Source organism: Caloenas nicobarica, chromosome 3, assembly GCF_036013445.1.
Source record: "Caloenas nicobarica isolate bCalNic1 chromosome 3, bCalNic1.hap1, whole genome shotgun sequence".
Taxonomy (NCBI): domain Eukaryota; kingdom Metazoa; phylum Chordata; class Aves; order Columbiformes; family Columbidae; genus Caloenas; species Caloenas nicobarica.
In genome coordinates, this window is record NC_088247.1 from 100,361,793 (window position 1) to 100,376,411 (window position 14,619).

General features: G+C 35.4%; 1 protein-coding gene across 1 annotated transcript in view; it reads right to left on the reverse strand.

The window, feature by feature from the left end:
* The window catches only part of GPATCH2 (G-patch domain containing 2), a 123,936-nt gene that overhangs the window by 99,510 nt on the left and 9,807 nt on the right, over window positions 1-14,619 (reverse strand). The window contains exons 3-5 of the mRNA XM_065631008.1: window positions 10,316-10,377; window positions 1,967-2,149; window positions 785-864 (exon numbers count right to left, since the gene is read on the reverse strand). Coding sequence (XP_065487080.1) covers window positions 785-864; window positions 1,967-2,149; window positions 10,316-10,377 — 325 coding nt within the window. The remainder of the gene's footprint in view (window positions 1-784; window positions 865-1,966; window positions 2,150-10,315; window positions 10,378-14,619) is intronic.

Consider the following 14,619-nt stretch of genomic DNA (forward strand, 5'->3'; position numbering starts at 1 on the left):
CTCCTCATACCCTCCTCCAAATAAAAAATTCTTTAAAATTCCTTAGCATCTTATTTTAGAGAAAAAGCCAAGGGAAAATCCAATTATCAGATTGTACAAAAATATAAGGACAGTTGGATTTTTTCCTTCACTTATAAACATTACTCCTAGAGATGAAGGCACTAAAAAACCTCAAACATCTCATTAGTAGTCACAACCTTAGAACAGACTCAGTTCAAAGGAATGCATACTGTCTATGACAGGTGCATCACAAACTTGCTATACATTTTCTGCATATACCCTTTCCCCTGGCCACCCAGAAGTCAACCAAATAAGGACAGACTTTTGGGAGAGAGATATTTAAAAAAAAAAAAAAAAAAATCAGAATTGTACCACAATCTATCCTAGAATGCTTTCAGTATCAGAAAAAAAACTTTAAATAACTTTGGTTTGATTTTTATTGCAAGAGGGGAGAAACATGTTTTCGTATACACAAGATACATACTGAAAACGTTAAATAATGTCCCCCACACACCTTTTCCTTCCTTTGGTTCAAAATAAGTACTGGGAAACAGTCTAGACTATTTCTGCCACCTGAGTACAGACAAATATTCCATTACAATAGAATTGCAGTGCAAAGAATCTAACTATTAAAAACAAGCAAACAAAAAATATCAGGCAGCAGTGGCACTGTAGTCTTACTGTTCCATTACCTATCTACAACATTAGGAAACAAGCATGAGAGGCATATGCCTTATTAAGAAAAGAACAGTGCAAATTAGCTTACAATAATAAAAGCACCTACCAATGCATTCTGGTTTCCTGAAGCTTTCTTTATGTTTCTTGCTGGCATTCCATGAAGATGACTGAATCTACTCTGGAAACCTAAAAAACAGAAGTATGACTTGATTTAAGTATTTCCTATACCATATAACCACTGAAATTCAACATGAAATACCAATCTATCAATCTGATTTCAGTTAAACAAAAACATCTTAATATTGTTAAACATCGTACTGGTGGAAACAAAAAGCACAGAACGGGAAAAGTGAGAGAAAGGATAAGTTGTCATGAAAACATACATTTCCGTGGATATTCTTACTGCCAGTTAGCTGCATAAGCAGAGCATACTGCACTACAGTAGAAAGTGATTTTTGCATCACTTACAACTTTATTAGTACTAGAAAATGTTAAAGCTGGTGAATATGCAGGGATCAAATCCTCGGACACAATTCCAAGCCTCTGGAAAATAAGCCTCAAAAGAGAATTCAATGCATTCAGCGTGCAGAGTAGTTTAAAAGTGCTCCTATAAAAGGCATGTATTTGAATGGGAAAAGAGATCCTTGTGGCAGACGGAAGGTACAACAAAATGCTTTGGCAGCAAGCTGAGGTTTGACAACTTCCATCTTTAGACAAGAATGGGTTCCTAGCTGTAAACGCAATCAAACCCTGGTACAACTTACCACTGGATACACTGAATCCACTGTTGTCTGAAGTAGTTTAAACAAGAAGGGAAAAAAAAATATTTTCTAAATCACAGTTTCAAACCTTGCTCTAAAGGAACCGTTCTCTCTTCTCTACAGAACATATGGCCCAACCATAAAGCAAAGCAGACAGTCACACCAGCCTTTCCAACCTTTGAATTAACTTCTACAGAATTCTAAGCATTATCACAGAAGCAATGGACAAAATGGAATGTAAAAATCCACTTTAAATAACACTTAGTTCTTAATGCAAGCATCAAGACAACAAATAGAAGAGTAGGCTATTGAAATGAGCCAAGTTTTACACTTTCTGACTTTTCTAATCACTCACGGGTTTTTTCATTCTTTCTCTCTAATGATAACTTAAAAATGAAACAGTTCAAGGAAACAAACTGGTAACTCCAAGATCTTGTCAACATTTTACATATTTTGTATAATCCACAGACATCTTTCTACTGTACTGAAGTGATTCTACAGTTTGCATTTGCTTGATTGGTACTTACCTCTCCTCCCTGAGCGGGACATCAGAGGGAAAGTACCAGTTAAGATACTTTCAAAGACTGGATCAGGCAATTCTCTCTCCAGTTCTGTAGAGTCTTCTTGTTCCCACCATGGAACGACCCCTGTAATTCCACATGCTCCACCAGGTTCATTTTCATGAAACCAATCACTCTGCTCATCATCACCTGTGGGAGGGCAGTATCCCCCAAAAAAAGAGGGAGGAGCACCAGAGACAAAAATCAGATGTTACCAGCGATAAGCACTCTGACAGGGCAATTACTTCTTTTGCTTTATAGCTATATAACAATTACTCATATATAGCAGTTTTATTTGGCAAATGTTTCTCAATACCACGACAAGCATTGCCATCAATGAAACCACATAAAATGTAATGTTTTAAAACCAATTTACAATAGTGAAAAACAATAATAAACTAGTTAATCCTTTGGCAATAACTGCAGGGGAATCCATTTAAGTTACTGCACTTTACATATTAACAAAAAACAAGCTTTAATCTCCTGCAGGGAATTAAAAGGTATAAAACTGTGAAACTAGTTCTTTGCAGCTGATAATGGTATCTAATTAGCTTAATTTCATGATTTGTATGGCTAGTAAAAGGGGAAAACAATCATGAACAGATGTGACTAAATGAAGTTAATCTGATTAAATTCATTTAGAAATAAGTTTTGAAAAAGTTGATTTAAAATGAAAACTGACAGTATCATGTGACTGAGAATTATACTGCATTATACCACAAAGCTGGTCATTTTTACTGACAATATTTATAGATGCAGTATTAAAATATCTGGATTTAAAGTCAAAAGTAAGACAAGACTGAAAATCTGATCTTAAACTTGGCTCATAATCACACTGGCAACTAAAAATAAACTGCTACATTTGTTTAAAAACATGTTATTTTATACAAACCAGGTAGTTTAGAAAAGAACAGAAAATATCTTCATGAGACACAGCACGTTTCCTTTCTTACTCACAAGAATTAGATTTCAAAGGATGTGCTGTATATTTTAATTCTACTTCCAAGTATCCAAACCATGTCTCACTATTTCCGCATATAAATTGTTTGGCATTTCAATTTTTAATTAGGCAAGACTAAGCAAGACACAAATGCAAGATTTATTAGACAATTTTCAAGAACAAAAAGCATTCATGTAAAATTTCATTGTCACTTCACCCTGCAGTGGGGAAAAAAAAAAATATAGAAAACCTGAGCCAAAATTTGAGGAAAAATAAAATTCAACACATTTTCTCCAAATAATTTGTTGCAATGAAAAGAATCCTTCAAGACCAAGCGCAAGTGAAAACGGTTGTAAACATTCATCAAGACAAGCACTTCAAGAAAATATAGAATAAGGGCCCTCACTGATCACTTGCAGGTGAAATGTGATCCTTACATCTTTAATGATCACTACTAACAGCAACATTTGCAGAGACTAGAGAACAGGAACTTTTAGATGAAGGAAAGGGAAAACAGAAGTGGAAAGAGATACATAGGTCCAAACGACTTAAGTTTCTTTGTGTTCCTGGCACATTTCAGATTACTCTTTATACTTTCCCTAATCCTCATTTATACTTATGACATTTCACAAAGGCGTTCACCATTAATTCTAGCCTTGTTTCGTTACAGCCACATTTGGTTTCTTTGGAGGATGTCTACGACTACTAAACAGAGACAGTGGCAGTGGTGGAAGGAGAATCCCACCTTTTCATTAGATTGATCTCTGGTTCTGAATTAAGTTTGAACTCCTTTGTTTAGATTTTCCAAACTTTTATGTAGATAAACTTTGAATATTTTGTCATAAGATCAGAGCTCTAATAAGGAATACTATCAGGAACTCAAAAGAAGTCTTGTTACACATATTTCAGCTAGGAAAGTAAGCAGAGAATTCTGAGACTGGGTTTTGCAGTCAGCTCAAGGACAGAAGCCTGTAAGAGGTGTGCAATGCAGTCTTGAAACAAAGAGCTAGAATTTAAGACTGGGTTGGTGGACTGCACGATAAGGCAAACAGTGGCCATGGAAAACTGGTATCTTCGCTATATGCTCAACAATGGTTCTTTGGGAAAACAAAAATAAAGTTACTTTTCCTTTGCGTGCAATAGGAATATTATTATGTTAAGCAACTATCTGTTAAGGCGTCTCACCTGTTATGCTATTATACACTTCCCTAAGCACTTATGTTGCTTACTGCCAAAGGCAGAATAAAGGACTTAAGATCTGAACGTTGTAGCTTTTCCCACATGACAGCAGAATCCAGGTATATCTGGTTTTTAGCTTCCTTGTCTGTGTACGTTAAACAACTCTGAATCCTTTGACTATTTTCAATCATATTATTACCTAGAGGCAAGCATAAACCTATTACTACTATTCCTATCCAGGTGAAAGTACCCTCAGGTATTTTGTTTCCCAGTTGCTCCACCCTGAAGGGATGCAATTTTCAGAGAGTCAGGAAGATCACTGCATTTGAGTTTTATGCTGCTTAATCTACAGCTCTGAAAAGGCAACAGTATCAGTAGCACATGTGAACTTCTCAGAATTAAAAATTCAAAGCAACATTTTAACTTCAAAATACTTCAAAAGATTCACTGCATTGTCCTTTCTTGTTAAGGCTGCTGAACCCCTACTCAGCACAAGACTAGAGAAAATTATCATATTCTTCCAAGCTGCAGGAAAGGTAAAACCACCTCCAGATCTCCAGAGACTGGTATCCGAGCCCATGCATTCTTCTAGCCACATATTTAAAATACAACAAACTTGTTTGTGGGTAATGCTAATGCTTCAAGGAATTACTTCAAAGCAATTTACATGCAATTATAACTGTACTGATAAGTATAAAAAAAAAAAAATAAAGAAAATCCATTTAAGTCCCAGAAATGTCAACTTCAATTCTAAAATTTCAAGGCACTTCAGTTCCTGGCTTAATTTATTTATTTCTAAGCTTTCCCCTCCCCCCAGTTACTGTTTCCCTAATTTTCACTTCCATATTACTGAGTTTACACATTTATCTAATTACCACTCCTTCATGTTAAATTACTTCCCCTTTAAGAAGTTTAGAAAATGATTTATGCAGGCTTCTTATGGTTCCCCTATGGACACAAACCCTGTTTACATCATCATCACCTTCATGTTCAGAATAGCAGAATATCTTCACCTGAGTCTTATTTTAGCTAAAGCAGTGCAGGATTATAACAAACAGACTTTCCGCTGCACACAAACAGGGTTTTCCCCTTCTTCCTCGTTTTATTTCCAAATGGCCACACTACCCTCCACGGCAGTCGCATGTCGTGCGCGTGCTTTCCTGTAACAACCACAACCTACTTTGAGGGCTACAGTGAAGAGAGTTGCTCATCAGTGTCCTACAAACATCACTTGCCACTGTGCTGCCCCATTAGCCATCAACTCACACACAGAGAGCAGTAGCATCCTAGGGTATTCTTTGCCATGCATGTGCTAGTCTCATTTCTATAACTGGTTTCTCTCTAGGTTAAAAAACAAAACCAAAAAAAGTGCTGCTAGCGCCTCTAATAATCATTAGGTGACATCAGAAGACTCACTATAAAATACACACAGAGTTTCAGGAAAGCAGGAGCTTAAGTTACCCATCCGCAGAGGCACATTGTGGCTTGCCCTCTGTGCTTTACAGAGCCAGCCTGGCAAAAACGATAGCAGGACACTGTTCAGATACCATTTAAACAGCTAGTTCTCCTGATTCAAGCTGGAAAACTTCGCATGAAGGCCTTTTCCCACCTGCCTGTCCAACATAACATCATACCCTGCCCTTGGGTAAGAGGACTATACAGGTGTGCCATTAATAAATTGGACCAAGGATATCACATGATCTCAGCTTTATGTTCACCTCTGCCACAGTGATCCACAAGAAATATTTAGGATTTCAACTATTTGGGTCATATACAACAAGTTAATACTATTTCTTTTTCACCTGCAGAGACAAACTAATTCGCCACAACAGTTCAAAACTGGTGGTGAATACACCTGGTACTGCACATTCCATTTATTTTATGTATGGAGAACAACCACCTGACACCTGCAGCTACTGACATGCTACACAAGGTCCAAATTAGTTTCTCACTACAGAAGACGAAAGGATGGAATTCTCATATACTGAGTCAGTAGTGGGTCATCTTCATAAAGGACACAGTAATGAATATATGTTTAATCATAAAATAATGAACAGCTATCTTTGAAAGCTTAGCCACATCCACAGTGGAAATCTGACATTCCCTGACCTTCTCCAATTTTAACTGTTTAACACTTTATTAATATAATTTTCCTTCCTACTTGCTTAGATCGTAAAGGACATTTCAAGTGCTACATGTCATGATTTAAGAGGTCTTAAGTCAAACTTGGAAGTTCCCCAAGTGTACTAGTAGGTGCAGATGGACTAGGAACGCAGAATATAATGTTTTATTTGCCATAACCACATTATACAATTCATTAAAGAATATACTTGCAGTTTGACTTTTTTTTCCCAAAACAGCAATAATACCAACTAGTGTTTGAATAACGTTACACTTTTGTTAACATTGTGTTGAAAGCTTAACTTAAAGCACTTTTTAACTTATAAAGCGCCTTTGTAAAGCACACCTGTAAAGTGCCTTGAAACTGCAGGTGATCCTACTAGCTAAGCCTACAAGAGAGTTGTATTATACGTTGCAATGCAAGATTAGACATTTTGTTTTGAAACTCTTCTTGCAAATGTTTTCTACACTGGGCATAACACTGCTTATCATTAAAATTCATAATAAATGCAAAACAGCCATTTATGAAAATGTTATTAACAAAAAAAGAAAGAGTAGGAAGAAAAAGGAAAGTCACGAGGATTTCTGATCCATGAGCTTCAGCCACTGTTCAACCACTTTGCTGGCAGGTTCTCTCACCTCCTCACTCAAGGCCTAAAGGGCATGGTATTTGCATAGGATTTCAGTTTTTTGTACTGATTAAGTTTTACCCCAAATTTGGCCAATTTACAAACATCTGAAAAAAAAAAATACAACCTGTAAGAATTCACTGGAGGTTTGTTAATAGTTCAGCAGCTGTCTCCTTCACTGACTGTACCTGCACTGAGTATCTTCCGTGATCTTTAAGCTTTTGCTAGGCAACTGTACAGCATATGCAATGTTTCACAGAAGAAAAACATTTGCCACATTGGGATTGGAAAGCATTGAGTACTAATTACTTCCGGCAAAAGGCAATATGATAGAAGAACGGGGCACAACAAAAGAGCTGCTCTTGCCCTCTCACATGACCCAACATAAGCACCTGGATAACCTGGAGAAAGAGGACAAGTATGGCAAGGCTCAGATGAGAACATCATAGGAACAAAACAAATCAAACAAAAAGAGCTACGAGACTGGAACAGAGGCAGGCTGGAAAGGAAAAGGTTATAAAGGTTTTTTAAAAAAGGTTAGACGGCACACCACATATCAGAAGCTGAACACAGGATTTAATTCTTGGCAACTTTATCATAGCGATTGATGGCAATTAAAACATATTTAGGAGTTAATACACTACTACCCCCCCTTATAGCTACACCTGGCTTTCTTGAATCAAATTATAAAAGCTGAAACTCTTCCAAGAGCCTGTGCACAGAAGAGTACAGTTACTGTGGTGGAATTTACTTCCATTTGCTTTCTGAAACAATTTTGGGAAATCTTAAAAGTTGCAAGGTCAGGCACTCTGAAGTTCAGAACTAAATATTCAACTATTTAACTGACTGGCCAACTGCTCGAAGAAATGGTGGCTTTAGATCACTTTCTTTTCTAGAATGTCTGTCCCATAGGATGAATATGCTCCGGGAATTAATTAGGGTTTTATACATAGTATTTGTCTGCAATAAATGATATATGGTTCTTAATCTCAGAGGCACAAAATGAACAAATGTTGCCCTGGAGAACAGGATTGTCTCATCCTTTGCTACCCAAGCTTCTGAACGATGGCAGGCACAACATTTGAACCAAGTATTCCACCAGGCAGCATTAATCAGTCTCTGATTCTCCACTTGACTTAGTGGAAACCTGAAGTTCAGAAGTGCAGAAAATTTGAACTAAAAATGTGGTCAAGATGCTGATGTTCTGAAGATCTATCCTGGAGGAGGGACACTGGGAAGACAGGAGTCAGTCTAGCTTTTAAAAACAGACAACAAAATAGGCCAGTTCTTCCCTTAATACATTTCCATCCTCTCCTCTTCCAGCCTTGTTTCTCTCATTTAGGCTTTTCCTTTGCTTTTATCAGATTTATTTTCTCCTACTTTTTTTTTTTTTTAATTTTGTATGTGTCTTACCTGAGCTATAAATCAATTAACAGAGACCAAATAAGCTCATCTTCATAAAGTGAGTACAAAGATAAAAATTACTAGCATTTTCTTTGGGGGGACTAAGTATTATTAGAAAATTTTAAAAATTGGTTTTGCAGTAGTATCTCTGACAGTTGTTTCATGGAAAAGTTTTCACAAAACCAAAGCTATAACACAGATCTAAGAATGTCTGAGATACAGTGTGAAGCTAATGGTCTTCTGATCATGCCAAGAAAATAATTAGTTCAAAGTAGAGATTAAAAAAAAAATGTTTTGTCCCAAAAATATCCTTCCGAAGTTTAATTATTGTTGTTCTTTTTATTTATGTTTCAGAATACTACTACAGGTCTAAGACTTTCTGCTTGAAACGTAGAATCAAACTGAATCAAGGTACAAAAATCAAGCAGGTAAAAATACGAATTACAGTTCTATAGTAAAGAACCAACACTAAAACGGTAACACCACACCAGTGAAAGAACACTGTTGTTCAGCGATCCCTCCCCTTTTCTCTTCCCATGAAAAAATAAGATAAACAGAAAGTAACTGAGACATTTTCAACCATATTATTCAGAGATTTAGATAATTTAGGTCGGGATTTAAGGACAAATATTGATACAAATATATCAGAAGGGTACTTCAAAAATGTATGTAATCATGAAATGTGGTAGGACACATTACACAAATATATAGGACAAAAGTTTTTAAATTTCCAAGTCACAAGATAAATTTATATAAGGAAGTAAAAGCAAATCTTTGTTCTTTTATCTTCAGATGAAAAGTATTTCAATACCAGAATGTCAATCTAAACTTTCAAAGAGAGTCTAAATTCTGCAAGAAAGCTACGTGTTAGCACAACTGAAAACAGATACCCAGACTGGGAGGTACAGTTTATGTAGTACAAGTTACTGTTAAGCAAGGAATGTAATACCTGTTTTAAGTCTCCCTACTGTAATGTTAAAATTGAAGATAGAAAGTAGAAAAAAACAACAACAAAAAAAGAAACAAAACAAACAAAATAAAAACAACAACAAACCCCACCCAAAACAAAAGAACCAACCAAACAAAAAAAGCCAAACCAAACAATAAAAGACACATACAAACACCAACGATAAGAACCATTTCCTTTAACCAGGATCACTACTGTGGAAGGGGTCAAGATTTGTTTTCTTGCACACACTCATGCAGTCTGTGGCAAACTGCATAAGAAAATAATCTCAATTACCATTAACTTAAAATTGCAACAGAAAAGCAAGTCTTAAATCACCTGAGAGTCTATTTTTGCCTCATTTTTGTATACTGTCAAAGAGAGCAGGTTTCTAGTCCGTGAGCTGGGCACTAAGATACTAGCATAATACGGGTAAATGTGTTGCACTTACAGATGGCAAAAAACACTGAAGCTGAAAAAAAAGTCTCATATTTCTGTCCTCAATGGTTTTATCACATAAAAGCATGACAGAACATTATGCATACTGGAAGAAAACTTCAAATTTTCACTGCATTTTAGAGTAAAGAAAAACTTTTGAGGAGTGACTTTAAATAGAATGCATCTTCTAATCTCAATCTTAGACTGCTGAAAAAGTAGTTTGTTTAAACTACTTTTCAAACGAACTACTGAATAAAAAAGAACTCTAAAGTCCTGCCACGTCAATTTAGAAGAAAGAAAAAAAGACGCCTCAAAAAATTTTGAGATGCAGTACTATGATTATGAAGTCTTGTCCAAAAATCGGAGCAAGTGAAGAGTTAAAACTCAGTATAGATAATCTTCTGGAGATGCTCATGTTGTAAGTAAATGTATTATATTACAAAGACTACTTTTCAAGACAGCTTTTGACTAAGTAATGGATTCAGGACATCCCCTAGTAACATTTCAAAAAAACCCCAGAAAACAAGCTATACTTCAACTCATTAAAATAGTAATAGCAACTGAAATATAGTAATTAACCTATGAAGTAACTTGTAACGCTTACAGAATTTCAACTGATGTGGTTTGAGGGGTGGAGAAAGGAAAGATTGTTTCAATACCTTGTCTTCCCTCATCATTGGTAAACAAACCAGCATCACTGCTGCTCAGGCTGCTGGATTCACTGTAATAAGAGAAAGAAAGAAATAGATCAAAAGAACAATTGATCTTTCAGTCGTAAAATTTTAAGGAGACAAGGCTGTGATCAAATTGAACTTAAGCTCAACAAAGATCAGAAAGAAAATAGGATGATTTTTTTTTTTAATCAAACTGCAAATATCCCAGTTCCATTAACTACAAAGCATATTATTTTTGGCACATAAAACCAGAGGAATCTAATGGTACCCTGACAGCAAGCCAGATGTGACTGCAACGAGGTGCTGACACAATTGATGCATTTTATTATGTGCTTCCATCAAATGCTCACTGCTTCCTTCTTATGCTGTGCAATTCGGCTTGATCCTGGAACATCACTGCTCAATAAAATAGGAAGAGTCTCAATTAAAAGCAGCCTAAGCCTTCCTTCAGCACATGAAATATTAGAGTCTAAAAATCTAATTACCTTTCTAAGCATCATTTGCAAGTATTCTGGAAAAGACACTGCTTGAGGTTTCATGACATACTACTTGGGAAGAAAGAAAAAAGTTTTAACAAGGGTAGCCAATTAAATCAAAATAAAGATCACCCTGAAGAAAGTACGATCAATGATCATAACACCAACAGAAAAAAAGCAAGTTACAGGTAACTTTTCTGTGATTTCAGACATGGCCTTAAAATTAGAATGTGTGTATACAACATGCACACACTTCTCTCTTAATTCAAAGACATCAATATCAATAGGTATTTTGGTTTTTGCTGTATACAAATTGTTACATACAATATTCCATGTGTCTCCAAATAGTAAAACAGACTCGTCTTTTAATAACACAGATCACAATTTGGTGAGTTTCACATTAAAGGGTTTTTTGTAAATATCTTTCAATTTGTTGTCAATAGAGTAGATCTGCTAAGGAAGCAATATTCTCACCAAAACTTAATCATGTTTTATTTACAGTGAGATGCAGAACAATTAAGAAAAAAACAAAAAAAAAAAACCAAAAAAAATCAATTTACCACAAAAATTCAAGTACAAGTTATAAATACTATTGCTACTCTCAAGCTTCCATATAAGCTCTTTACAAATACTTCAGGTCTGTTTACCTTTCTACACTTACAAATATTAAAACACACATGCAGTCCTATACTTGAATTTAACTGGTTTCAATTATTTTTAATTACTTTCTAACAAAAAATTAGTTTTAATTTTCAAATAACTAGGAGAGTCAGGAAAATTATTTCCTTTTACATGTTAACCTCTCACAAAAATAAGCCTCATTTTATTGCTTGTAGTATAAATTACATAAAATTAGTCTAACTTGTGTTTAATTATAAGTATATATTTGGTTTTTGTGTCTTCCTTTGGGACACATCCCAAAAGGATTTGAAACACAATACAGTATCAAGAGACAGAAAGCAGTGATTTTTTTTAGAAGAAGAAGAAGAATATATACACAGCTCTGTGTTTGAAGATTAAGTTTTCTTAATCTTTGCTGTATCTTCTCCTTATCCATATTTTTACTGTATAAACAATACTTATACCATCTTTTATGCATAATCTAATCGGAACAGACTTAAGCATTTGCACAATTGCCCTAAGCAGAAGAAATATGACAGGCACGCAATGAGAATGGAACCATCTCTGATGGGGGAGACAAAAACTTGAACTTCCTAATGTTGCAAATCCTAGTAACTTCTTTCTAGCAAGCATTCCATCCTCACTTTATTTACAATATAGATGGCTTTACTGTCCTTACATTTCATTATGCACAATTTTACTTCATGTATCTCAAAGAAAAAACATCCCCTTTTCATAGATTCTTCCTGTCCATCTGTTGTCTAATTGGACTTTTTAAAATGCAAGTTAAGAAATCCTTTCAACTCTAGTATTTCAGCAACTCTCCCCACTAAAATTTCCAATTTTGAGAGGTCTCCTTCCTTTTTTCTTCTATTTTTTTTCTCTCCAACATATTTTAATTGTGCAGTATTTCTTACTAAAGGACCACCAAGTTCATAAAAACATAAACACCAGAAAATTTAAAAGTTACACAGACTATATATATATATATATATATATATATTTTTTTTTTTTTTTTTTTAAGTCAAACGGTAACACTGGCATATCCATGGCAGCCACAGTGTTCATTCTCCTAAGGCCACAGTCGAACAGGGCAGGGATTACAGCAGAGATAATTGCTACATGGCAGCCATTTCACTTAATAAATTCAAAACCTCTGGAGTTAATACATTAATGTCTAAGTACATGAGAGCTGTTATGATGGAATTTATTTCCAGTTTTAATATAATTTTGCACTGTATACTGCCAATTCCATAGCTTTGTACTAAGAATTCCTCTCCCAGCACGACTTCCAGGAAAAAGAAAAAGCCACAGATTCCTTCTAGTCCTATAAACCAGGGTATGCAAGCAAAAACTTGGAACAGCTCTGCTACCCAAAAAGCTTTCACGGCCTTATTTACACATCTGTTGCAAACAAAGAAGAAATAATTTTTATTATTAGTCACTGTTACTAGCAAACAGTCTCATACCTTGGTTTCAGACAGACTTGTGATCTTTTTTACTAACCAAGCCTGTTCCCAAGAACTCTCACTGGCAGTCCGGAGAGTGGATGGGCAGCTTCACTGCTGCTCTCTTTCAAAAGGGGAAATCGAAATTTCTCCTCTATTTAGTCACTTAAAATGGAAACAATTACCAAAGCTTGCAGGAATTAAATATCATGTGGAATTTCCATGCATTGCAAATTTGGCTCAAACTGACCAAGGAGCTAAGCATTAAGGATATGGGACAATGAGCTCTGATCACAAAAATCTCATTTCCAGTGCTCAAAACCAACCTCAAAGGAATTCATCTTTTGGGATCATTTAGATGCTGACATTTTAAGAGCTTTAAGACTCCTCCTACTACTCCTGAAGCCTTCACTTGAAAAAGGGTTATTGTTGTGTTTGGTATTTGAAGACACAGATAAAAGACTGCAAAAGAAGTGTCACCAAATATTTCTAATGTGCACTTCAAATATATATGTTATTTTCAAGTCATTTCATGTATACACTGAAAACTTTTCCTCACCGGTTGTAGATCACAGCAATTTAACTCCCATCAAAAAGTATTGGCTTCATTTTGTTTTTAGAACTTTTAAAAAATTAATCCTTGTTCTTGGAATAGTTATTAAACTGTAGGCACACAAATGTACCAAATCAGAAAATATTTTATAGTTTTTCTTTCTCCTCTTCCAACAAATGCTACTGAAGCACGAGTCTTATCCAAGATGCTTCATTATTTCTCCGTATCTTGTGCAATCTTACAAAACTCATGTTCCCTTTTAAAATCTGAGCTTTTAGAACATACACTTAGGAACAGTTTGCTAGTTGTTTCCAATTCTTCTAGATAAGCTAGTTTAAAACAAGTTAATAGTATTCACATACAAAATATTCAGATACAGTATGCACTTGAGAGGCTTAGATATGGTGGATTTCTAATCACATTTTGAAACGCAAATTTTCTAATTCAGTGGTTTCCATGCCTTTTGCTGGAGATGACTGTTGCAAGAAATTTGGTAAAATCACAACCATGTGCATGAGCAGAAAACAGTATAAAGATGAGAATGGTTTTAGAGGCCATTTATTGGGGCCAGAGACAAACATTTGAAAAACAATTTGAAAAACGACAGCATTTGGTGTAATAAAACATGAATAATTTTGAAGAGGCAGATGAACTTTTAAATCAGTAACATTTATTTTGTGGGGAAAAAAAAAAAGATATTCAGACTGACCTGAAAGTAGTACATTTTTGGGAGCGTACAACAGGATTTTCATATCAATCACTCTTCACCCAAAAATTAGCTACAGAATCTTTGATTTGGAAAGCTGTTATCCTTGTAGTATAACAGAAAATCTTTTACAAATAAAGAGGTGACAGGAGTATGGACATATGATAAACCATGCAATGGTGCCTAGCTCCAAGGAAAATTTAACCATCTGTCTTTATGTACCAAATTTGGGGGGACAGATTCCTGGTATCATCGAAGAAAAGGGAAGTTTTCTAAAGGCTTCCTGGCAACACACACTCCTGTCTTGCATATCAAAGTGATTTGCCTGAAGTTACACTGGCAGCCCTTAAGGACTGCTTTCTGCTCGAGTAATTAGGGTATTAGGAACAACCTGCAAGACTCAGGATCCATTCAGCTCTTTCAGCTGCTTATTGTCCACAGGTGAGGGACAAAATCAGTATGTAATAAAAAAACTTAAAAGAACT